We start from the raw sequence: 26143 nt of genomic DNA, 5'->3' as shown, positions 1-26143 counted from the left end.
GCTCAAGGTTGACTCAGCCTTCCATCCTTCCGAGGTAGGTAAAATGAGGACCCAGATTGTTGGGGGCAATTAAGCTGACTTTGTAATAATGCCGCTTGGGGGGGGGGGGCAAAAGCCCTAATAAGCAGGCATATACATAGAATGAAGGCTACTGCTAAGCTTGTAAGCCGCCCTGAGTCTTCGGAGAAGGGCGGGATATAAATGGAATTAAAATAAATAAATAAATAAATAAATACCATTTACTGAGATAGTTATTTTTAGCAGAAATATCCTTTATTTTATTCCTTTAGGTCTTTGGAAAATGAGGGGCAAAATAAGTGATTAAACAAATTAAGGTGTCTTAATTCTTAGCAGGTCTAACTGGAAGCTTTAAAACACAAGGGTACATTGTGCATTTTGAAAGGCATTTTATGGTATATGATTTTTAATATCTTTTGATTCATTATCAAATTACTCAGTACTCTGATAACAGTTACAGTTTAAGGTTAAGTGTGCTAAGCCAAGACAGTGACTGAATTTTTATAACACAATATAACACAATATAATACAGAAAAAGTGAGATGGCGAAAAATAGGTAGTTATTACTTTAGTGATATACAGGTAGTCCTTGACTTTCGACCACAATTGAGCCCAAAGTTTATGTTGCTAAGTGAGAAATTTGTAAAGTGAGTTTTTCCTCATTTTATAACTTTTTGTACCACATTTACTAAGTGAATTTCACTGCAGTTATTAAGTTAGTAGTATGGTTGTTAAGTAAATCTGGCTTCCCCATTGACTTTGCTTGTCAGAAGGATGCAAAGGGGGATCACATGATCCTAGGACACTGCAACTGTCATAAGTGTGAACCCAGTTGTCAAACACCCAAATGTAAATCACATAACCATGGGAATACTGCAATGCTGCAGTGTGAAATGTGGTCATAAGTCACTTTTTTCAGTAGCGTTGTAACTTTGAACAGACACTACATGAACTGTTCTAAGTCAAGGACTCCTGGTATTCTTCCATTCTGTATCTCTGTCTCAGTTTCTTTTCTTCTTATGTCTCTTGCATTCTCATTTTATGAATATACTCCCTACATCCATAATATTCCTTCATAAATTGGCAACTTCTAAAGGATTAGAATAACAGAGTTGGAAGGGACCTTCTAGGTCATCAACCTCCTGCCCAAGCAGGAGACCCTATACCATTTCTGACAAATGGCTGTCCATTCTCTTCTTGAAAGCTTCTAGTGATGAAGCTCCCACAACTTCTGGAGGCAAGCTAAGTTCTATTGGTTGATTTTTCTCACTGTCAGAAAATTTCTCCTCATTTCTAGGTTAAATCTTTCCTTGACCAGTTTCCATCCATTGTTCCTTGTCTGGCCCTCAGGTGCTTTGGAAAATAGGTTGTCCCCCCCTCTCTCTGACAGACCCTTATGTGCCATCCTGATCTTCCTGACCTGCAGAAAGGTTATAGGAAGCCATTACTGACAGAGAAGGCACAGGGTTGAAGGGGTGTTTTTTTTGTGTGTGCACGCACATGTGTCTGTGTGCACGTGTGTTTGTGTGTGTGTGTGTGTGTGTGTGTGCTCTCACACGCATGCTTGCTTGTTCTGGGCTATTTGAGGGTGTGAGGTTGCAAATTGGAGCAGTTCATTCCTCAGGAATCTCTCATACCCACTGCAATCTATCACCCCTAAATCATGCTGTTGAAGATTAGCCATTTTGCTATGTAAATAATATTCAGAAAATATTCAGTTCAAATGAAAACAGGCATCACTTGTTTTAGGTGTAATGCTAATCACTGAATATTGACTTTTTATGCTGAAAAAAATGTTTAAAATGTGTACAAACATAGCTATAAATAGATGCAAGTAAGCAAGTCCTGTGTGGCTTTGTTTTAAACATGCCATAAGGCTTTTTGTTCATATTGTTGTTGCAACAGATTCGTATGATTACCCCTCAGGAAACAACTGCAAACAGATGGTTATTTTCCATTCAGTTTCCCTCTAGTTTTGTTTTTTTTTCAAATCCCAGAGGTACATGTACTGATCCCATCATTGCTCCCATTCATATGTAATATGCAGAAGAATTTATTAAACCATGATCATTTCACTACGTCTTCATGCTTCAAACACACCAACTTCATACTTTCCCTGGCACTATGTATGCTATATAGTTAAACATTTTTTAAAAATACCATTTTATCAAGAATTTTAATTGTAATAATAAAAAGTTACACACACTAAAGTTAGAGAAAGAAAAGAGTATGGAAATGAAGAAATAGTGGAGGAAGAAAAGAATATAATAAAGAAAAGAAATAATAAGAAAAATCAATATATAAAGAAATGACTTCCAGCTTTCATCACAACAAATAAAAACAAATTTAATAAAACTTCACCCATATAAGGTTAAATAGATAGCTCTTCATATCCCATCCCTTATCTATAAACAAATCCAGAAAATATCCACTTTTCAGTCCGGATGACAGCAAAAAGTCCACAATGGGTTGGCGTTTTTGAACATTGCAAAAAATGTCTTATTTTAAACTTGTTCAACTTTATATCCTTTTTCCCCTTTTACTTCTAACAGTCTTAATCTTTAATTCAAATACTGCAGGATTTGATTTATCTTTAATTCTTCTTTATTCTATTACATAGATTTTTTTCAAGACTTTAACAAGCATCCTTTGTAGATCCAATAACATTTTCCAGATCATCCTCTTGGTTTATCATTTGTATTTCCCTTTAAATTTTTAAAGTTTTAGCTAGTTTAGTTTGTATATCCAGCAAAGCATTCTTTTCTAAATCATTCTCTTGCTTTTCATTTGTACTTCCATATTTTATATTTTATCTTATCAGATAAAGTTTTGTTTCACATTTGTCATTTCTTTATTAATTTATTTTAGACATAGTCTGTCCATAGAAGCAGACATCATTACTGAGAATGTTGATATTGTAGTTGCTAACATCTTGTTCCATTCTTCAAACATTCTCCCTTAATATGTCCAATGTTACAATTTTTCTGTCGTTATGTAATTCCAGTATTAACTAACATCAGGCTTATGTACTGTATATATTTTTTCTTCTGCTTAGAATCTTTAGTCTCCTCTAGTGTCTTTTTCTAAAATCATCAATTATCTTTTTTTCATGACTTGCAGTTGCCAGGATATCCAAAAATAAGTCTGTTTCCCATGAGAAGCAAATAATTAATTCTAATAATAAAAATCTTTTTTTTTCCAAATTTATTTGGATCCTTAATTCATTTTGAGATCAATATCTTAGCTAACTTTTTGCGGCTTATTTCTAATTCTTTAGGATCTTTAGCTTGTAATTTTTCTTATGCTCAGAGTTGAAGATAAACTCATATCCAATGAAGACTTTTCAAACCTGTCATTCCAAATGTCTCTAATAGCTTTAGACAAATTCTGAAAATAATTAGAAAGTGAAGTTTGGGGATTTAGGTAAAGGTAAAGGTTCCCCCGCACATGTGTGCTAGTCATTTCCGACTCTAGGGGCCGGTGCTCATCTCCGTTTCAAAGCCGAAGAGGACGTTTCAAAGCTTGTCCGAGGACGTCTCCGTGGTCATGTGGCCGGCATGACTAGACGCCAAAGGTGCACGGAACGCTGTTACCTTCCCACCATAGTGGTCCCTATTTTTCTACTTGCATTTTTACGTGCTTTCGAACTGCTAGGTTGGCAGAAGCTGGGACAAGTAACAGGCGCTCACTCTGTTACGTGGCACTCGGGATTCGACCCGCCAAGCAAGTAGAAAAATAGGGACCACTACGGTGGGAAGGTAACAGCATTCCGTGCGCCTTTGGCGTCTAGTCATGCTGGCCACATGACCACGGAGATGTCCTCGGACAAGCGCTGGCTCTTCGGCTTTGAAACATTGATGAGCACCGGCCCCTAGAGTCGGAAACGACTAGCACGCATGTGCGGGGGAACCTTTACCTTTTGGGGATTTAGTGTCCTATAAAAATTTCTTCCATGTTTGCAAGCAATTGGCCAATTTGTCTCTCAGCATTTAAACCCATGGGAGACCACTGTCTTGAGAAATCCTTGTGAGGAGCAGCCTTCCAGAGTACATATTGGTGATCTCTCGTCCTCTCTTTATCTGGAGAGATTCCAAAAAAGAAAAGAAAAGGGAAAAAAAAGACTACTCATTGATTCCTTGGTCTTTGCTGTGGTTATCAGCTCTGCTTTCACAGAGCCATCTTCAGTTCATCCGACATCCCCCAGAAGCCCCTATAGGTAAACATTTTTGTGCCATACTTTATTCAGTGTTTTTAAGGTAAGGGGGGGAAGAGGAGGAAATACATAATTATCACAGAAATTCTAATCAGTCCTGTATATACTCAGCCTCTTGTGCTACAGGACAGAAATATGCATTTCAGGTATTCTATGTATGGAAGGAGATTGATGTGGATACCCCAGCAAACTCACCATTCAAATATGTTTTATTTCCAAACAGTCATTATGTCTTCTATGCTGATACTTTTGAAAAATTTAGAAGATTCTCAACCTTTAAACTGATTTTATAAGGAATATGAGAGATTTTGCCTCATTAGCCTGGATGAGAGTGGTTGTCATCATGATATTTTGCTTTTGATATATATAATCTCTTTGGTATTACTTAACATTCTGAAGTTTACGTCTGACAGCTGCCAATCAGCCCACTATGTGAAAAATCTCACTGAATGTCAAAGATAAGCTATTCCTCCAAATGGTTTCATTAATCATTGCCTCAGGAAGTGGATTGCCTAGTTATTGCTTTTCTTCAGGAAGGTATTTTCTGTGCTTGGAACAGATTCACACAGCAAGAGAGCAATAGCATCTGGAAGGAAAGAAACAATCAAAAATAACAAAATCTAAAAAGATATAGAAGCATTTGGGACTTTTGTCCTGATCACGGGGAATCCATGTTTCCTCAGAATTTTTTTTCTTCTTTTCTGTTTGTTTGTTGCTTATGACACACTTCTATTACATCACTGTGTTTGGCATTTTGAAGAAGAAATATTGATTCCTACAGTGTTATAAGGCTTGATTTTAAAGTTTTGATCATTATAAAATACAAGCAAAGAGCTAGACTTTCATCTGTCATGTCTATTCTGAGGGTTCCTTGGTGCTGTCTGAGCTTGGTTGTTTTCTTACATAATAATGCCACTTGGGGGTGTGTGTGAAAGCCCTAATAAGCAGGCATATACATGGAATGAAGGCTACTGCTAAGCTTGTAAGCCGCCCTGAGTCTTCAGAGAAGGGCGGGATATAAATGGAATTAAAAAAATAAATAAAAATAAAACGTCATCAGTGGTAGTGACTAGTACTGATGATGTTACCTAGTTTGGGTAATGAAACATCTGCAAGAAAACAACCAAGCTCAGACAGCACCAAGGAACCCTCGTTTCAGCCCTGAGCTACAAATATACTTCTTTATTGGTCACGTCTATTCTTTTTTTCCCCTTCTATCTTCTGTTTACTTTATCCCGATTGCAAAGGAAAAAGATAGATATATTTGTAAGACTTGCCAACGTTCCTAAAAACTCCTGTTTTCTGGTGGCGTATTGTTCCTGGAAAATTTGCCATTCTTAAAAATAATCTGCCAGGAACAGATGTTTAAAGAACAAAGTTTCCTTGTAACAGGAACATAATATGTATCAAAAACAAGGGCCCTGGCATGGGAAGGATAGTACACAGCCATCCTTGAGTTAGCAAATACAGAAAAGAAATATGATCCTCCCAAAATATAGCAGGAACAAAAGCAACAGAACAGACTAGTTTAGATTTAATCTACAGAATTAATATATAGCACAAATGTGAAGAAATATTTACATCTCCTCAGCTTTCATACAATACTTATTATTTTGTATTCGGTAAGCTGTGAAATTGCTTCCTTCCTATTTCTATTTTGTTCTTTGACTCCAAATTCACATAGAATGCTTCTGCCATTGCAATCAATCAATCAATCCATCAATAGTTAAATAGTTAAATAGAAATGTAAGTTAACATGTTAATTCATGAAAAAAAGATGTAAATCCCTATATCAGGCCAGACATCTGTTCACTAGATGCTTTAACAGAAGTACAGAGCTGGAAAGGATCTTGGAGGTCTTCTAGTCCAACCTCCTGCTCAAGGAGGAGATCCTATACCATGTCAGACAAATAGTTGTCCAATCTCTTCTTAAAAACCTCCAGTGATGGAGCACCAATTTCTGAAGGCAAGTCATTTCAATGATTAATTATTCTCACTGTCAGGAAATGTCTCCTTATTTCTAGGTTGGTTCTCTCCTTGATTAGTTTCTTGCTTTCTTGTCCTACCTTCAGGTTCTTTGGAAAATAGGTTGACCCCCTTTAGACAAATTGCAGTTTTTCAGCTTCAATTAGCTCAAGGAAAAGCTATATTGAAGATACCATAGGTAAAGGTAAAGGTTCCCCCGCACATGCGTGCTAGTTGTTTCCGACTCTAGGGGCCAGTGTTCATCTCCATTTCAAAGCTGAAGAGCCAGAGGCTTGTCCGAGGATGTCTCCGTGGTCATGTGGCCGGCATGACTAGATGCCAAAGGTGCATGGAATGCTGTTACCTTCCCACCGTAGTGGTCCCTATTTTTCTACTTGCATTTTTACGTGTTTTCGAACTGCTAGGTTGGCAGAAGCTGGGACAAGTAACAGGTGCTCACTCTGCTACGCAGCACTCGGGATTCGACCCGCCAAACTGCTGACCTTCTGATCGACAAGCTGAGCGTCCTAACCCACTGAGCCACCGCGTTCCTTCCGAAGATACCATAGGATAAGCTTAATTTCTTCAGAAAGTGCTAGATAGCGAGATATCAATAAGCAATTAATTACTCTTTAGGCATAGATGTTTAAACCAAAGATTAAAATGCTACTAATAAAATGCTTCTAATAATTATATTTTCCTAAAGCAGGCCTTCTGAATTTTACTGTCCCCTCCTGTAGCACAGAGTTGAGTTCTACGGCATCTGTACATATAAAATCAGGTATAATTCATTTGTAAAAGAGTGTAGGGATAACCTAAAGGTCAATGAAAGAAAGAGATTGGTAGGCATGTGAATGGAAACTTGAGATGAACATATCTAATGTTCCCTCTAACTTGGAGAATCCTCACTGTGGAAATATCCTGGTGTTAAAGAAGAGTAAAGATTAAGGAATTGGGAGCTAAGTTTATAGAACTGTCATGCAAGACTATTACTATATTTTCACTTAAATCATACTTTAGTAGGTCTCAGTTTATGCTTCCCAGATCAATACTACTTTCATTTGTTATTGATAGCTACTGTGCAGACAATCTAGGGATATTTATTTTATTAATCTAGACACTTTTTCAAATATTATCTTTGTCCTCTCCTTTTCAAGCATTTATTCTATCTGTCTCTCTGTGTGCGTGTGTTTAATGAACTGTTTCTGAAATTCAAGAACTGCTGGAAACCATGCCTTTTTCTTTAGTAATCCACTGTTTTTAGTGATAGATGTCACTGGCAAAAAACCCCATACATTATGCATGCTGAACTCTCATAATATTTTATTTGTCTTGGGTAGCTATTTCAAAACTTTCCCCATTGAGATATTGAGCAAGCAAACAAAGTATCTGAGCAGCAATCATTTAAGTAAACATAGCATATTCCACAGTATATAACTCAAATCTGTAGCTATAAGTTTTCCAGTCAAGCTGACAAACAGATATCAGATTGAAATTCTTTCTGTTGAAAGTACGAAAAGTGCCTCTCAACAAATTTTTATGATATTTGTAAATGAAACCTAGATTTGTAAAACCAGCCTTCACATTGGATAAGCTTAATAATATCATCATCATCATCGACTGATGACATGTTGACTGTTAGTGGTCACATAGATAGATTTGCTCCGTGATGAATTGTCCTTAAGACAGCTCTTCCAAAAGTGCACTCATCACAATCACTACTGTAAATGAGTCCATCCATCTTGCTGCAGATTCTCCTTTTTTCTTTCCAGCTTTTCCAGAATTTGGAGCTTTTTCCAGAGAGTTAGGTCTTTGTATAATATGTCCAAGATAAGATAATTTGAATCTGGTCATTGTGACCCAAGTGAAAGTTCTGCATTGATTTCTTTGATGATACTTTTGCTTGTTTTCTTGGCTATCTATGATATTCTCAGAAGATTTCTCAAACACCAGATTTAAAAAGTATCAGGATTCTTCCTATCCTGTTTCTTCGGAGTCCAACTTTCATAGAGCATCACCAGTAGTGCCGTGGTTTGCACTATTATGATTTTTATGGGTATACCTAAATCCCAGTATCTGAATATCTTTTCCAAAGCTTTCATAGCACTTTAACAACTGCTGGTCTGTAGGATATTTCTTGACTGCTGGTTATGGTTGCCCTTAAAAGGCAGGCAGTATCTATCACTTTGATATCTTCATTGTCAGTACTAAGGTTGATTGTTGTACCTGTTGTTAGTTTGCTCTTCTTTATATTTAATTTTAGTCCCATTTTTTCACTTTGTTCCTTGACATTTTTAGTAAGGCTCACAGATCCTTAGCATTTTCAACTATCAAAAAAGAGTAGACAGCATACTGCAGGTTACTGATGTTTCTTCCTCCAATTCTTTAATATATATTCAGCATATAGGATGGATGAATAAATAAAGGGAGAGTATATACCATTGCCTCACTCCTTTGCCAAATTGGAGCCAGTCTGTTTCTCCATGTTCTGTCTGTACTGTGGCTTCCTGATCCGTATATATGTTTCTTACATGGATAATGAGATCTTCTGAGATTCCCATCTTTCTAAGCACATTCCATAGCTTGGCAAGAGCAACATAATCAAAGGCCTCGATGTAATCAGTAAAGCACATACTAACTTCATTTTTGTATTCTTTGGCTTTCTCAATTATATAGTGTGCATTAATGACAATATCTTGTGTTCCTCAGCTTTTTCTAAAATCAACTTTAACATCTGGCAATTCTATTCCATATAGGGCATTAGGCTGGAAGATCCTAAGCATTATTTTGTGAAATTATTTGTGAAATTATGGATTACAATGCGATCGTTTACACTCTCTGAAGTCCTCATTTTTTTTCTTTTTTCTTTTTTTGATAATGAAATACAGATTGATTTATTCCAATCTGTTGGCCACTATGTTGTTGCCCAGATTTTCTTATATTGCTTGGTTAACCCTTACTGACTCTTGCCATATTTCTGTGGGTATTCCATCAGTTCTTGAAGCTTTCCAATTCTGTAATAACTGGAGTGCTGTTCTGAGTTCAATTCCTGTAAGTACAATAAATTATTGTAAATTGGGAATCTCTTCTTAGAGTATCTTCTAAAATAATGTGGATGTTGGCATTTCTTCATCACAGTATTTCAGTATGTTCTTTTCATCTTTATTTGATCTTCTTTGAATCTATCCATTGATAACTTTTGGCATACCAATTTGAGATGGAGCTTCCTGAGTTCAGAGATCTTCTAAAAAAACTTTCCTTGTTTTTCCATGTCTGTTCCCATCATCAGTGTCTTTACAGTTGTTGTAGTACTGCATCTTCTCTCTTCTAACAGCTCTCTGAAATTCTTTATTAAGTTCCTTGCTAAGATTTTTGTATTTAGTGGGCTTGGCTTCTCTTCTCTTGGCAATTTACGTAATTTATTCTGACATCCGTTTTGCTTTCTTCTTTTGGTGATTTTTGACAATCAGGTTTCACATGCACCCTTCACAATTTCTTTAGGTACATTCCACAGTAGCTCTAGTTCTCTATTAATGCATTATAGGACTTCAAAGTGATTCCTGTTGATCTCCATGAAACCAATGGATATGTGCTTAGGATTATATCGTAGAAATTGATTGGCTTTCTTCTGCTGCTATAGCTAAATGTAGAACTTGCAAATGAGCAGTTTGTGATCTTTTCCACTGACATGGCTAGCTACAGTATGTCTTTAATGTGTAACTGTGAGCTTTCATCTCCTTTAAGCAATAATGTAGCAAAATTGATTTCTGTGTACTCCATCTAGTAATGTCCATGCATAGAGGCATCCTGTTTGTTGCTTAAAGACAGTGTTAGCAATGAAGAAATCATCGGAGTGGTAGAAATTGATAAGTTGTTCTCCCACTTAATTTCCTACCAAGCACTTTACTTCTGCATCAATGGCTGAAGCACAAACTTGGATGATAATCATATTAAAAAGTTGCCTGCAAAGTCTAATTGATATTATCCAGTCATTTATTGCCCTGTGGCCAAATACTATTCTTGAAATACTCTTCCTAATTTACAATTCCTAATAATACTGTTCCTTTTTTGTTTTTCATGTCCTGAATAATAAACAGTGTGATCTTCTGAATGTGCCCAATTCTAGCCCATCATAATTCACTGATGCCTAAGATGTAAATTTGTAGTCATTTCATTTCATCTTTCACTGTTTTACACTTTCCCATGTTCACTGTCTATGGAGATTCTCAGTCTTCCAGGTCATGGTTGTCCCAAAGGTGCTTTTTCAGGAGGCAGCTGGACTTTCTTGTTTTTCATTGAAGACATTTTGCTTCTCATCCAAGAGCTGAAGAAGCTTCTTGGATGAGAAGCAAAATGTCTTCAAAGAAAAACAAGAACGTCCAGCTGCCTCTTGAAAAAATTCCTTTGGATTCCCATGTTCAGGTTTCTTACAGGTCAATGTTCCCATTGCAGTTCTGTTTTTACTGTTCCAGATTTTCTTTTCATGTATGATAACATCAACAACAACATCAACAACTCCTAAAAGCTTTAATCAAGCCTTGTTATACACATGATTCATACTCTGAAAAATCCTCAACTCTTCTTTGGTAGCACGTTGAGTGCTATGTAACCTGAAGGACCCCTCACCCAGCACCATGTCATTAGTCATTTTATAGTTTTGGTCCATGTGGTTGTCCTAGTAAAAATACAGGGGTGGTTTACCATTGATTCTGCCACTTAATATGAATTGATGTCTTTGCCATTGTCAGTAAGATGATCATCCACCTCTGGTATTTTCTTATATAACTATAAGATCTTTCCTAACAATGAGGACAATTAACCAGTGGAACAGCTTACCCCCAGAAATCATGGGTGCTCCATCACTGGAAATTTTCAAAAAGAGACTGGAAAATCATCTGTCTGAGATGGTATAGGTCAGGGGTCAGCAACCTGAAACAGTGAAAGAGCCACTCGGAACCGGTTCCCTCACAAAAGGAAAAACTGGGAGCCGCAAAAACTGTGTGCACATGCACGTACATGCGCGCATGCGCAGAACAGGGTTTGACTGAAGAGTGGAGCCAAGGCAAGATATGCACCTACCCTGCATATTTGAATTGATTGGTTGAACTTTTTTAGTCCCACTTTTTTTTTGACTGCACATGGCAGAGGACTGGGAGCCGCAGGAGATGGCTGAAAGAGCCGCATGCGGCTCCGGAGCCGCGGGTTGCAGACCTGTGGTATAGGTTCTCCTGCTTGAGCAGGGGGCTGGACTAGAACACCTCTAAGGTCCCTTCCAGCTCTATTATATTCTATTTTCCAAACTATAATGAAGGTAGATGCATACTTCCTTTAACTGGACAGCTGGGATGACCTTTGTGCCTTGATTAATCCTACTGGGAATATATACTCCTGGCATACTTACTTCTGGCATACACTCCCAAAGTTCTTCATGCATCCCTCCCAGGAATTGGATGTTAGAGTTTCTTCATCACAGTATTTTAGTATATTCCTTCCCTCTTTATTGGATCTACTTTTAATCAGTCACTTTTGAATCTGTCCATTGATGTCCTTTGGCATACCAATTTGAGATTGAATCCTCCTGAATTCAGAGATCTTTTTAAAAACTTTCCTTGTTTTTCCATGTCTGAAAAATAAGACAACACAGAGGGACATGGGGAGGGGAAATGTAGGGTTACTAAAACTATAGAAATTTGTAGCTAAAGCCATTTTTTCCCCATAGCAGTTTCTTGGAGTTGTTCTGTAAATGTTCAGGTCTCAATTCTATATATAGTTTCTGAGGAGTAGTTAACAGTGAAAGCACAAAATTCATTTACATGTTCAGGATTGGGCTGTTACAGTCATCTGGCAAACAAGTATTTACTCACTTTTAAAGCCTCCCTTTGGGGCTTGAAAAAAAGAAAAGAAAAGCTTTCAAAGGAACATGTAGTTTAATAGTAAATCAATTGCAGGTCTATTGATCGGTATGTAATGAAGTTTCCTGGTTGGGCAAACCAGATAGCAAATTTATTGTTATATTTAAGATAGAGATAGAGGTAAAGATACAAAATGTAATAAGATTTAAAGTCAAGGATTTTCAATGACATATTAAAAACAAAATAAACAGAGTATAGATAGCTTAAACCTGACCTTTGCTTCCTGTATGCTTCCTGCATAGTCCTTATACAATGAACTCTATTAGCTAACAAGACACTAGGTGATTGGTCTATGTTGACCACCACAAATTCCAGCAGATATAACAAGCTATACAAAGCTGGGAAGAAGAATCTTCTGGCATTTCACTTTCTTAACGTTTCCCAACCTGATGATTTCCCATGATTGGAGAAGTTAAAAGTCCAAGATATCCAGAAGTCACCAAGTTGGAGAAGTTTTCCCTACCCACTCGTTCACTACTAAAACATCATTTTCATGATTGGTATTGAGGTTTGGAATCAGGGTCAGATTGCCCTGGCTTTTCAGAACATTCTTTGTAGATTGACTTTATACAGCTAATGCTTGATCAGTAGATTAAATGCAACCTGCTGTCTTGCTACATGCTATAGGAGTACTCCTACTGAGAACTGTAAATTGTATCCACTCGAAGAATCTGACTGAATCAAAAACTGGCAGCAACAAAGCTTTGAAAAACAGACTATCCAAAACCTGGCAGCGATAGGCCTCAGTGAGCATTAGCTACACTTTATGTTAGGACTCCATGCAGTAACTGTCTCAGGCAACTTTTGGAGCAGGTCTGTGCAGTGCAGGTAGACTATCTTGAGATAGATGAAGAAATATGCTAATGCATTTCAAACAGTGTTAAACAGTGTTTCATACGAGAGAAGATAGCCGAGTTGCAAAAGGTAAGAAGTGTTGAAAAACAGTTTTGTATTTGATTTTACACAGGCTTTGAAGAAAATGGTATATTAATCTATGAGAGCATTGAACATGCCAGAATTGCTATTGGGGTTCTTGGGATTTATTCAGGGTTGTCTCTAACTACCTTTGCCTGTACTATTAATAGGACTGAATTTTAATACAGAATGTATGGATCTTTTGTTCATTTGATTTATGTTTGCAATGGATCTGGTTTCAAATTAAAGCCTTCAGCTTTGAAAGCTGGTAGTTCTAATTATGTTTTGCACGTTAGCATTAGCAATGGTGCAGTTTCATAATATAGTATGGAGACACTATTATATATAATAGGCTGATAAAAATCTGTGCTACTCAGACCTGGTCATAATTATCCATGATACTGTTGCCTCATAAATAGATTACTACACTGCTTTCTCCCAGTTGCTGATAGTTGGTTTATACTCCTATTTTCTTTTCACACTGAAATGCCTCACTGGCAAATACATATGCTTTGTATCTTTCAAATGAAATGGTGTGACTTTCATTGTGTTAATCATTCCCAACTTGTAATGGTTCCAAATTACATAATTGGACAATAATTGAGCCTGGAATTATGGTTGTAAATTGTACTGGTCATTAAGTGGGTCATCGTGTGACTGACCCAGAGGAAGTGGACAGGATTATGGGGAGACTGAGCTCCACCACATGTTTATTGGACCCGTGCCCTTCCTGGCTGGTTTATGCAGCCCGGGAGAGGACACGCAGCTGGTTCCAAGCAGTTATATCAGCTTCTTTGAGTGAGGGTAACTTCCCTGCCGCCTTGAAAGAGGCGGTGGTGAGGCCTCTCCTCAAGAAGCCTGCCTTGGACCCAGCTGTATTGAACAACTTTCGTCCGGTCTCCAACCTTCGCTTTCTTGCGAAGGTTGTTGAGAGTGTGGTGGCGCATCAGCTCCCTTTGGTCCTGGATGAAGCGGATTATCTAGACCCGTACCAATCAGGTTTCAGGCCCGGGCACAGCACGGAGACGGCATTGGTCGCGCTGGTGAATGATCTCTGGAGGGCTCGGGACAGGGGTCATTCCTCTGTTCTAGTCCTATTAGACCTCTCAGCGGCTTTCGATACCATCGACCATGGTATCCTGCTGCGGCGTCTCAGGGGATTGGGAGTGGGAGGCACGGTCTTACAGTGGTTCTCCTCCTATCTCCAGGGACGTTCGCAGTCGGTGTTGACAGGAGGGCAGAGGTCGACCGCGAGGTCTCTCGTTTGTGGAGTTCCTCAGGGGTCGGTCCTCTCGCCTCTCCTGTTCAACATCTACATGAAACCGCTGGGTGAGATCATTCGTGGCTTTGGAGTTGGGTATCATCAGTATGCTGATGATACCCAGCTTTTTCTTTCGACCCCAAACCACCCCAGTGATGCCCTCAATGTGATGTCCCGTTGCCTGGAGGCGGTTCGGGTCTGGATGGGGAGGAACAGACTTCAACTCAACCCCGACAAGACCGAGTGGCTTTGCATACCTTCATCCCGGGTCTATTCGGATATTCCATCTCTTTCTATGGGGGATGAATTATTACCCCCCGTGGATAGGGCTCGCAACTTGGGAGTCCTCCTAGATTCACGGCTCACCTTGGAAGATCACATGGTGGCTGTGACTAGGGGGGCTTTCGCCCAGGTTCGCCTGGTGCGCCAGTTGCGGCCCTATCTAAGCCGGGATGATTTATGCACGGTCACTCACGCGCTCGTGACCTCTCGTCTAGACTACTGCAACGCTCTCTACATGGGGCTTCCCTTGAGGACCACCCGGAGGCTCCAACTGGTACAGAATGCAGCCGCGAGAGTTGTGTTGGGAGTCACCCGATACTCCCATGTCACACCTCTGCTCCGTGAGCTGCATTGGTTGCCAGTTGTCTTCCGGGTGAGATTCAAGGTGCTAGTAATGGTGTTTAAAGCCCTTCATGGCAGGGGTCCGGAGTACCTTAGGGAACACCTGCTGCCGGCGTCTACTTCCCTCCGCCCTGTGCGTTCCCACAGAGAGGGCCTCCTCAGGGTGCCACCGGTCAGAGAATGTCGACTGGTGGCCCCCAGGGGGAGATCCTTCTCTGTGAGCGCCCCGGAGCTATGGAACCAGTTACCGGTTGAGCTCCGGACGGCGCCCGATCTTCGCTCCTTTCGCCGCGATCTGAAAACATACTTGTTCGAGCAAGCCGGCCTGGCCTGAGGGGGGATTGGTGGGGTTTTTTACTATTTTTATTGGGGTTTTTTTTATTATGTATTACTGTATTTTTAATTGGGCATGTATTTAATTATCTTTTATCTTTTGTAAATCTCTGTGTTTTATTCTTGCCCTGTACACCGCCCTGAGTCCTTCGGGAGAAGGGCGGTATAGAAATATTAATAAATTAAATTAAATTAAAATTAAAAAAAATTATTTTTTGCAGCAGTTGTTAAGAAAACCCATGGTCATTAAGCGAATGCAGAGTCATTAAGCAAACCTATTATCTGCATGGACATTTTTTCCCCCAAACCAAAACTAAATGCCAGTTTCCTATAAAAAAACACATAAATCATGATCACATGACCATGGGACATTGCAAACAACTCTAAATGTGGGCTGGTTGCCATGTTCCCCAAATGGCCATCAGAACTTTGAATCTGATTCAGAAGTACTGAGTCTTCTCATTTTATGATAAATCTGTCATAGCTTTGAACAGTTGCTAATTGACTGGTGTAAATTGAGGACTATCTGTAATGATATGCTTGCTCAGTTGATTGGCTTATTTTGGAAAATTTTTGTTTGAAAACTTAGTAAAAAAACATAGGCCATATGATATTGATGGATTTCTCTACAAAAGGAGGGGGGCGGGGAAAAATGTCCTTCTCAAACTTTATCATTGACTGATTAATGTGCTCCATTTGGAGGATTTGAAAACTGGATGAGCTCAGAATATTAATTTACAATAAGAACAATCAGGTAACTTGTTCATAAATGAACACAGTAGTTCTTTGCAAATATTACATCTAGCAATAGTGTATTTTTATTGTAGTGTCCACCACTGGCCTACCAGTGACTAGAAAACTACTTGGAAAAGCAATTAAGACAAAAAAGAATGAAACAGTGTAAATATTATTCTAAAATCTACTCTAGAACAGAGGTCCCCAACCTTCAGCCCATTGAGAACTTAGCCATGCAAGCAGCAAATGAGCACGCATGCAAAGTTCCATTTGCTCAAGCGGTAGGTGCATGGGCTAAAACATGGCCTCTCCCTCCTCTTCCACCACTGCTGCTGCTGCTGGTCCACAGAGCTGGAAAGATTGGGGACCGCTGTTCTAGAAGTACGTACATCGTCACATGTATCCTAGAGTGTCAATTTTTTCCATATATCTTGGATGACCTCAGCCATTTTACTTTGTGAATCATGGTTGATTATCCATATTCTATGTGTGGCACCTAGCACACATCCCTTTGTCTGCAGAGATTCCCTTAGTTGCTCCAAGTTTCCTGCCAGACCTGCATTTACACACATTTTACAAAGAGGAAACTGAAATGCTTCAAAGTGGTGTGCCAGCTTCTAATAACACTTGTATTCCCAAGGATTTTTCATTGAACTAAATGGATCCAATAGTTAGGAAGCACTATTTGATGGTGACTTGGAACAAAGAAAATTGAGGCAGGAGAGGGGAAAGCTACGGTAGCAGCAAGTTTTATATTGTTTTAACTTTTCTGCCAATTCAATAATAGGCAAATGGCAGCTTAATTCAAAATGAGGGCAGAGGCATTAAAGCATATTTTGCTGCTATTATTGAATTGTTGATATTTTGAAAGATATAAATGAGAGAGAGAAGACAGATCCAGAAGATAGGTTTGGGGAAAGAGCTTAAAGTCTACAACCTCTCTGTCTTCTTGACAATTTTTCCAAAACACATTCAAATATAATGGAGGCATACGTATATCATACCTTTTCTTGAAAGTTAAAATTAGAACTTTTTTCTCTTGAAAATATAATGTAGGGAATCGCTTTGGAACGATGGCAAACACTAACTGATTAAGACCCTCTCATCCCATGCGACATTTCTAGTCTAACTCAGATTTCTGGCTGTAGTCATTTCTTCTTGAATATAAAAAGGTCAGATGTCACTGAAAAAAAAGACTCAGATTCACGTTTGACATTGATCAGTTTTTGATCAGAATAAAGGAAAAATGAAAGACAAAAAAAAAACCAAATTAAAAATGAGTTGTATTTCTAAAGTACACAAATGTGGTAACTGCATAGCATGTGTTTAAGAAACAGTGATAAGCAGGGCTTTTTTGTCATAGAACGCTCAAAACGGAGTTCCAGCACCTTTTTGGGATGGAACCTTGTAGGGTAGGCAAGGCGGGTTGTATAACATGTGTGAGTTCCGGCACCTTTTTCTTTTACAAAAAAAGCACTGGTGATAAGAAAGAGCTGTATGCTTTCATTGAAAAATTAAAACATTCCACACAAGTTTTACTTTACTTTATTTCCAGACCGTCTTATTTTTAAAGAAACTTTTCGAAATACATAGTTTAGTTTTGAAAGATTAATTTAATTAAATTAATTAATTTAATTTAATTAATTTAATTTTTCACATTCATTCAAACTTTCTCTATCCTGATGCCCTCCAGATACAGTGGGAATAATGGCAATATAGCTGGTTTAAAGAGTTACAATATATCTGAAAGGGAGACTGCTCTATCTTAACTGAATGTTTCACAGTCAAATACTCAAGATATATTGTTTAATGTAACCATTATTTTGGAAGACCAATTTTTGTCCTTTCTGGTTTGGTCAAGACGTATAACTGAATGGAAAGTTTTCCACTGAAAAGAAAGCAGGAGAATTGGAGGATGCTTAATATAGAAGAAATTATTAATATGTAATGTTCCCTTAAATGATTTTTATTATTATTATTTTTAGGATTGTTTTCATATTAAATGAATTGTTATCCCTACAGTATGATTATATGCCACCCAGAATTACTTGTGTCAAGCTATGAAGATTGCTTGCACTAGGACAGCCATGCCACTTCTAGCTTTCCAACAGTTCTGGGGGGGAGGGGAATGTATGGAATGCACAAGTGGTTTCTATCCATTGGGAAGCAAGGTCTCAGAAGAGATGTTATGGCAAGCAGAAACTTTCTTGTCATAATAATGGCCTGAGGATTAGTTGGACAATGTGACTTGAAGTGTCAGAGAGGGAAAGGAAAGATTTACTCTTTTGACTATCTTTCTGGTGCCATATTGTCAGAGCTGGTTTTCCATTCATTAGTGCCAGTATGCTGTGCTCAATAAAGTTTTGCATTAGAGATCATAATGTCTCAGGTGTGGTTACTTCATTGGGATCATCAGCCGAAACTTTGACAACTTGATTGAGATGGATGGCTATAGAAATTGAATGTAGGAGATGACCAGGCTGAGCCCGACGGAGGGGCTCAAATGTACCATCAGTCATGAGTCCCTTCTTTCCCACAAGAGATCTAAGTCTGGCCCACCTTGAATTATTTTGACTCTTATCTACCACCAATTTGCTTTAACTGTCAATAGTTCAGATTATTGTAGGGAGCTTAAGCTTGCAATAAATCTTTATACTCATTTGAACTGCCTAGACCTTCTGATTTCCCTGGCGCTTGGCATTGGATGAATAAATAAAGATATGGTTTTCCCCTAGAACATTTCTTTATTAGTACAAAATATTTTCTTCAAAATCAGGTGGTGTCTATTGTGATATAGCTGTTCCATATGCAGATGTTCTTAGGATCCCCTAAAATATTGAAATATTCATCGGAAATGTTAAAGTTTGGACCAATATTTGTAAACTTGAAGTATCCTCAGCAAAAGATATTTATATAAACCACTCATCATTAAACTTCTGTTTAATGCTTTTGAGCCTCAAGTTAACATTGACCATTTTCTATTTTTCAAGTGGACTCTTCTGTGAAAATCCACCACCCATGGTTCTCCTCCAAACCAGTCCTTGTGATTATTATGAATGCCAAAATGGAGCACAATGTATTGTTGTGCAGCAGGAACCAGTCTGCCGTTGCCTGGCAGGTTTTGCTGGCCAGAAGTGTGAGAAACTCATTACCGTCAATTTTGTTGGGAAGGATTCCTACGTTGAGCTTCCACCAGCCAAAATCCGTCCTCAAGCAAACATCTCGCTTCAAGTAAGTTTTGCAGATAATATTATAAACTTTCCTCAACCCGGCTATTGCAAAGAACTTAAGCAAAGGTCAATGAAAGCATTACATTCATCCCTAGTGTGCAACCCAAATAAATACATTAGAAAGATGTACACAACCTAAACCCTTAGGGTTTCATGCAGTCCCCCAAATCCTAAATATTGCAGGATTGTATTTTGTAATGTAACCAAAAGATAACATTATTAAATATGTTGGAAGTGACCATATTAATTGCATAAGATTAAGTTATTTATTCTAATTACAGCTTCTGGTATGCCATCCAAAGCCACATACAGTCCTTGATCAAAGGACAGTTATAGACTTCACTTTGCTGGAAAAAATGATAAATCACCTGTAATAACTGATATTTTTAGCAACTTATTAAATCAATCTGCTCCATTTTACAATGAAGTCTGTACAACTCTTAGTGTAAGAGATCTATTTTTTGTTTCATCACAGACTTTTCTCCAAAATACAGAAAGTAGACAAATGATCTTATTTAGCTTTTTTAAAGACTTTGTTTTACACTTTTGTCTAGTTCTGCATGTATAAAAGGGTAAAATATGTCACATGAGTTATGAGCTCAGGGCATAGTTTACATAGCTCACGTTTTAGATTTATTTCAGAAAAGAACTCTGATAAAAATGTATTTTGGATGATAATATGAAAGCCAGACTTGTTTACTACATGAATTTCACACAGATGGTGTTCTCAAAGCTTATTTCCCAGTTAAAACATTGCTTCTCCATCTGGTAGTTAATTGCCACTCATATTTTAAAAAAATAGTTTTAAGTAAGCATCTCTTGAAACAGGATTCAGAAATCTTTCCTAAGGAAATAAAAGCTGATAAATAAAAAGCTACTTTCAGCTTACAAGTTCGGAAAAACTTTTTTTAATGTGATTTTTATAACATTTATATAGTATTATATAGAGCAGGGGTTCCCCTGGGGGTGTGAGATGATATTCCAGGGGGTGCAAAAACATTGGTTTTCAAAATTATAGTGTATATACATAATATGTTGCCGTTATTTCAAACTTTTGTAAGGGGTGTGAGTATATATCAGAAGCGTTCTAGGGCTGCGGGGTATAGAAAAGGTTGGGAACCACTGATATGGAGCAGGGCTTTTCAACCTTTTCACTGATTGTACTACTTTTAGGATATAGCAATATTTGAGTACCACCTAGCAAGGTGTCAAAAACTTGATGACTAAAAAAAAACCTGTTCAAAGTTGCAATTGCACTAAATGACTTATGACTATTTTTCACACTTATGACCATTGCAGCATGCCCAGGGTCATGTGATTATATTTGGATGTTTGGCAACTGATTCATATTTATGATGGTCACAGTGTCCCAGGATCATGTGATCCCCTTTTGCAAACTTTTGACAAGCAAAGTCAATGGCAGGGCTGCTGGTGGCCAAGTGCTAAGGCGGGACTTCCTTTCCTCCTTCCCTCCCTGCCTCCCTCTTTCTCATTCTCATCTCCTTCTGAAGGAAGAATTTGACCCCTCCCCCCATATTTTCCCTGTTCCGTATATTCATCAAACAAGAAAAAGCCTCCAGAGACAGAAAAGACAAGCCGTTGAGGGAACTAGCTTAAAAAGGCGCATTCTCCTTTAAGAATTAGCTACCCCAAATGGCTCCATTCATAAGTAAAAGGAATGCTACAAGCAAAAACCATTCAGGAGAAAAATACTTCAAAATTTCTTGCAGCAAAACTTACAGCTAACAATAGCAAAGCAATAGAAGCTAACACAAGACATCAGCCATCAGCCAAATAGAAATTGCCAAACATTCCTTAAGAACACAAAGCCCACATTGCACAAATCCTAGAACTTCAAAGTCACAAAAGCACATAAGAATCCTCCCGCTCTCCATCTCCCTCCCTCTGTGCCTCACCTCCATCCAATGCTGCCTTTCTTCGTTCCTTGTGGAGGGCAACCCCTCCCCCGCTGTGTTTCTTGCCTGATTGTTGCTGCCAGCACAGGTGGCTGCCACAGAAGTAGTTGATCAGCTCATGACCAGCCTGTTTCATCTCCTCTCCTCTCCTGTCCCCCCACTCTCCTCCTTCTTCTTTCCCTTCGCTGCAGCTAGAGCTGACTCCGCCTTCTCCCAAGTCTGCTTCATTTTTTCTCTCTCCCTCTCCTGCCCAAACTGCCTCCTTTTATAGCCTCTCTGTCTCTGTCCCCCTCTTCCTCCTTTCTCAAGGGGTGGGGTGTGAGCCGGAGGTGAGCCTGCAGCTCCGGAGGACTCTCTCACAATAAGTCCTTGCCTGCACTGGCTCGTTCCCTCCTCCACTGCACTTGGCTGGGCAGGGCTGCGTACCATGTGTCACGTGCTAATGTACCACAAGTGGTATGCGTACCACCAGTTGAAAAGCCCTGATATAGAGGATAGATATAATTGAAACTAGTATATATTGTTGGTAGAAGTACAGGTTCTAATTAATTGAAACTAATATATATTGTTGGTAGAAGTACAGGTTCTAATTTCAAGGCCTTTCTTTAAAAGCAAGTGGGTGTAACTATATACAACCTAGTAAGTGGGTTGTACAAAAAAGCTTTAAAAAATACCCAGATCCTTAAATATGTGTGTTTAACTTAAATTAGTCACTTGCACTCTTAAAACATGGAGGGAAAAGGTGTGTCCCAGAATCATGTGAATCATGCCAGCATCTTTTTACTCTCCAGTGGTCCTCCGTATGGATAGAATAAATAGAATAAAAAGAAAAGTCCTTTTGTGGGAGGAGGGATGGTGGCCTTCTCTTTTGTAGAGATTTAACAGAATGGTTGAACTCATGATTTAACACTTGAGAGTCCCCACACAAAAATAAATCCTGTCTTTACCCGTGTTGTGAGTATAGACTTTGCCACACAAAGTTTGCACGGGAGGGGGGAGGGTGTTGATTCCTTAAAGTAGAGGCCTCTATGCTCAGGATCACACAGAAAAAGATTGAAAAATAGCATAGAGGTTTTGTGTTCTTATAAAGTCCAAATCATTTTCAAAACATCCACAACACTTGTTCACATTCAGTCCCTTTCAGCCCTATAGACAAAATCTTCCCAAAATTGTATGTACCCATCCTATGGTAACATCTCTGGAAGGCATTTTAAAGTCCTCCTACTGTATATCTGAAGTTAAAGGAACATGGATGGGATGGCAAGTGGCCCTCTCAATTTGTGTCCCCGTCCTCATGGCATTTACTGTCAAAGAACTCTGAAAATAACTTTTTTTCACTGGACCGTCAACCCTAATAACTTTCTTGGAGCCAGTTTGGAATAATGGTTATGGTGTCAGGTTGGAAACCAGAAAACAGTGACTTCTAGACTCACCTTAGGCTCCCAGGTTGGATGACATTGGCCCAGTCCCTCTCTCTCAGCGCTAGGAAGCAGGCAAGAACAAGCCACTTCTGAAATCTTGTCAAGAAAATTACAGGGACTTGCTCAGGCAGTCAGCAGGAATCTAGACTGACTTTAAAGCGCACAAAAAGAGAATCTATATTGGGAAAGGGTTATTTTATTATTCTTATTTTTATAAGATTTAATGTAATATATGTCACCACACATACTCAAACCTAGTCTTTCCTTTTTTGGGCAGGCTATAAAAAGTATAAAACTTCTAAATTCTTTCAGTGAGGCAGCTGTTTTTATAAGGAGTCTGTGTCAATAGGTTCCTAGAAAAGTATTATGTTGCCTATAAATCTCTTATAGCTGGGGAAGAAATTCTTTCCTAAGTAACACTGGGGATTTTTTTTAAAGTTACTAGAGATATGTCGGAAAGCTATGTTTGAGTTACATCTTTTAAAACAGCTCTGCTAGCTGGTGCGCAAGCTTTTGGGGTGGAGAAGATAACTATAAAAGTAAGCACAAGCAAAGTCAGAATTTCCAGCTTAGCCTCTGCTGCGCTGCAGTCACTCAACATGTCAAGCTCTATATGCTCATAACTCTCTTCAAAACTGAATTGAGGGGTATTTATCTGAGACAACCCTCACTCCACAATCCAGTATTCCAACTATCTTTCTGACGTGACTAACAAGTGTCGGTATTCCATTTACTAAATGTGAGCACTTGTACTAGGAAAACTCTGTGGAGAAAGTTATAATTTGCATCATGGTAACTGTAACTTACATCGTAATATTCAGTGGTATACAGGGAGTATTTTCTTTGGGACGTCATATCGACCCATTCCCATCGCTGAATAACAATGTGATAAATTTGGGATTAATGCTTAGTTAACCATTAAAAAAACCTATATGTAGTTACAATGTAGGGATGTACATATTTGCCGGCTTTTATACCATCATTTTCTTTTTCTTCTGTTCAAAGGTAGCAACTGATAAGGACAATGGCATCTTATTATACAAAGGGGACAATGATCCCCTGGCTTTAGAATTGTATCAAGGGCATGTGAGACTTATCTATGACACAGTGAATGCTCCACCTACAACTATATACAGGTAAGTCTGTCTGACTGACTTAGAATTAGTCAAAAAGCAATATGATTGAGCATTATATTAATAATGTTAATACCATTTTAGACAGTATATGTTTTCTGCTTTGGAAAACTGCTTTTACTAGATTCCAGAACACGAGGCAGCGTTAGCAAGAAAAAACAATCCCCAGCCAGCCAGCCAGCCAGCCAACCAACCATCCTCAGTAATCAAAGTGAAAAATAAATAACAGACCTTCATTTAATTGTTTCACCAATCTCATATTACTGAATAAGCTCAGTTTTGTTCTCAGGACACATTTTGATTCTTTCTTCATCATCGTTTTCAAAGAAAGCTTCAGAAACTAATTGTTTTCAGCTGAATTCATCATAGAATCCAAGAATCAAAGAACTGAAAAGATCTCAGAAGTCATCTAACCCAATTAACCACTTGATTGCATGATCTGCTAAAGCACTGGAGCTTCCCAGCCTCCAGTAAAGAAAGACATAACACAATGAGGCAACCAAAGCCTCCCCCTTGGCAATTCTTATAGGAAATTATACCAAATAGTTAATTCAAATCTATTTCCCGTAGATAGACTAGTTCATGTCAATCGTTTTTAAAACTGGATATTTTTATGACACCCTTCATTGTGTACCACATTGTCTTGTTTTTTTGTCTATTGTGTGGCTGAATTGTCTTTCCTTTGGGGCCACGAGGCAGTTGATAAATCATGAATTCACCACCTGGCTCCTTCCCCAGATTGCCTGCTGCTACTGTCATAAACAGCATGTGTGCTGCTGAGATGGCTTTAGAGCAAATTGTAGTAAATGACTTCACAAGGAAGCCAAGCTACATCCAGAATGAATGCATTTTTTTTAAAAAAAGGATCAAAGCTATTACTAGATACAATTAAAAAATATTGTCTTGAAGCAGACTTGGTGGTCATCAAATATTACAAACAAGCACTTTTTGTGTCGTTCCTATTCACCAAAACAAATTGATTCTTCTCCTACACACATGTGAATGAGTTATGCGTGTTCTGCAACCTCTTTGTAATAGGTTAATGGGGAAAAGCCCAGTTCAGACTAGTGTGTGGTTTGTTTCATTTCTGGTTGGTTTGTGGTTTTTTTTTTTAAAAAAAACAAGTATATCCCATTCTACTGGTATAAATGCACACTGTACCATCTATGGCTGTTAAAGAAACCTGTTGTGATTCAGGGTCAGCCTGTGGGTTCGGCAGTTGGGTCGGACGATTCAGAGGAGGAGGAGGGGGGTGTTGGAGAGGTTGCTGAGGGTGTTGGAGAGCTTGCTGATGAGAGCCCTCAGCCAGGCCCCTCCCATCTGGTTATGACGCAGACCCAGCTGTGTGAGCCTGACAGCATGGATGAAGATGACCCACAGCTGGCCCTGTTCAAGGACGCCCGATGCAGGAGGCAGTCAATCAGGAGTAAACAGAGGAAGGCAATGGGGCACCTCAGAAGGAGGCAGAGAGAAGCCACGCCCTGAACTGTTTAAAAGGGGAATGCGTGGGAGGGCTGGTTTGCTGAAGGCAACCGTTTGAATAGCTCCTGTTTCATGGCTTGTGTCTTGTTTTGCTCTGTTTTATGTTAATAAATTTGGCAGGCTTAGTTCCAGCCTCTTACCTTCTTATAAAGGGGTTGTCCCTGCCTTATCTGCAGGGCCGGTAGTAGGCTGGTACAGAACAAAACCCAGAGTGGCTCATTCCACAGTAAAAATATATAACATATCATATAGCAGTCATGGAAGGAGAGAAGGGATCAGCAGTGAAAAGCAAATCATAAAACTGTATGTCATATCCAACTTTTTACAATTGTTTGCTGTGGGAAACTCAGATATGTGGCAAATTCTCAGCCACACAAAGGATACATTATGGTGAATGGTTCCTAGCAGTTCCTAACCCAGAGGCCTTCTGCACCTCTTCTGGTTTTCCATCTTTAGCATAGTTTTATAAATGCTAAGAAAAAAGTAAAAAAAGAGCAAGACAACTTTGCTGGGCTATGAATAGAAAATGACAATAGAGCCTTCCCATAACATTTCACGAATGCAGCAGGACATTGTAGAATAATAAACATATTTGAAAGTACCCCATAATATCAGTGAAGACACTGAAAAATAACAAACCAACCAGGTGGGCCTTTTTCTGTACCCAACGTTCTGGCAATATACGGTGCCCTAGAGAAAACTACGCAAACATTTTCCTTTTAAAAGGGAACTCCTTGCCCTACATAGTAATATTTAAAAGGATTGTAGTTGAAATAGGGAGAAACAGGAAACTGCTTGTAGAATCCCCAACTTTCATGAGAAACGTGTTAATACACAAAAAATCAGGAGGATGGATAATTAGCTCAGTTTGGCACGGCCATCTGTTTCTTTTAGAGCTGCATGGTTTGCAAGAGAATAGAATCAAATTCAGGAGTATGCTTTCTATGCTAGATGGTACATTGACTAATTAAGCAGTACATTGTCT

General features: G+C 38.8%; 1 protein-coding gene across 1 annotated transcript in view; it reads left to right on the top strand.

Annotated features, from left to right (window-relative positions):
• SLIT3 (slit guidance ligand 3) overlaps positions 1–26143 on the top strand; it is a gene marked incomplete at its 3' end in the record, with an annotated part of 569754 nt that overhangs the window by 526270 nt on the left and 17341 nt on the right. Inside the window, exons 31-32 of the mRNA XM_081320704.1 lie at positions 18967–19207; positions 23549–23679. Of these exons, the coding sequence (XP_081176830.1) occupies positions 18967–19207; positions 23549–23679 (372 nt within the window). The remainder of the gene's footprint in view (positions 1–18966; positions 19208–23548; positions 23680–26143) is intronic.

Source organism: Vipera berus, assembly GCF_964194415.1.
Source record: "Vipera berus genome assembly, chromosome: 2".
Classification (NCBI taxonomy): Eukaryota; Metazoa; Chordata; class Lepidosauria; order Squamata; family Viperidae; genus Vipera; species Vipera berus.
This window is presented reverse-complemented; position numbering and strand designations above follow the sequence as displayed.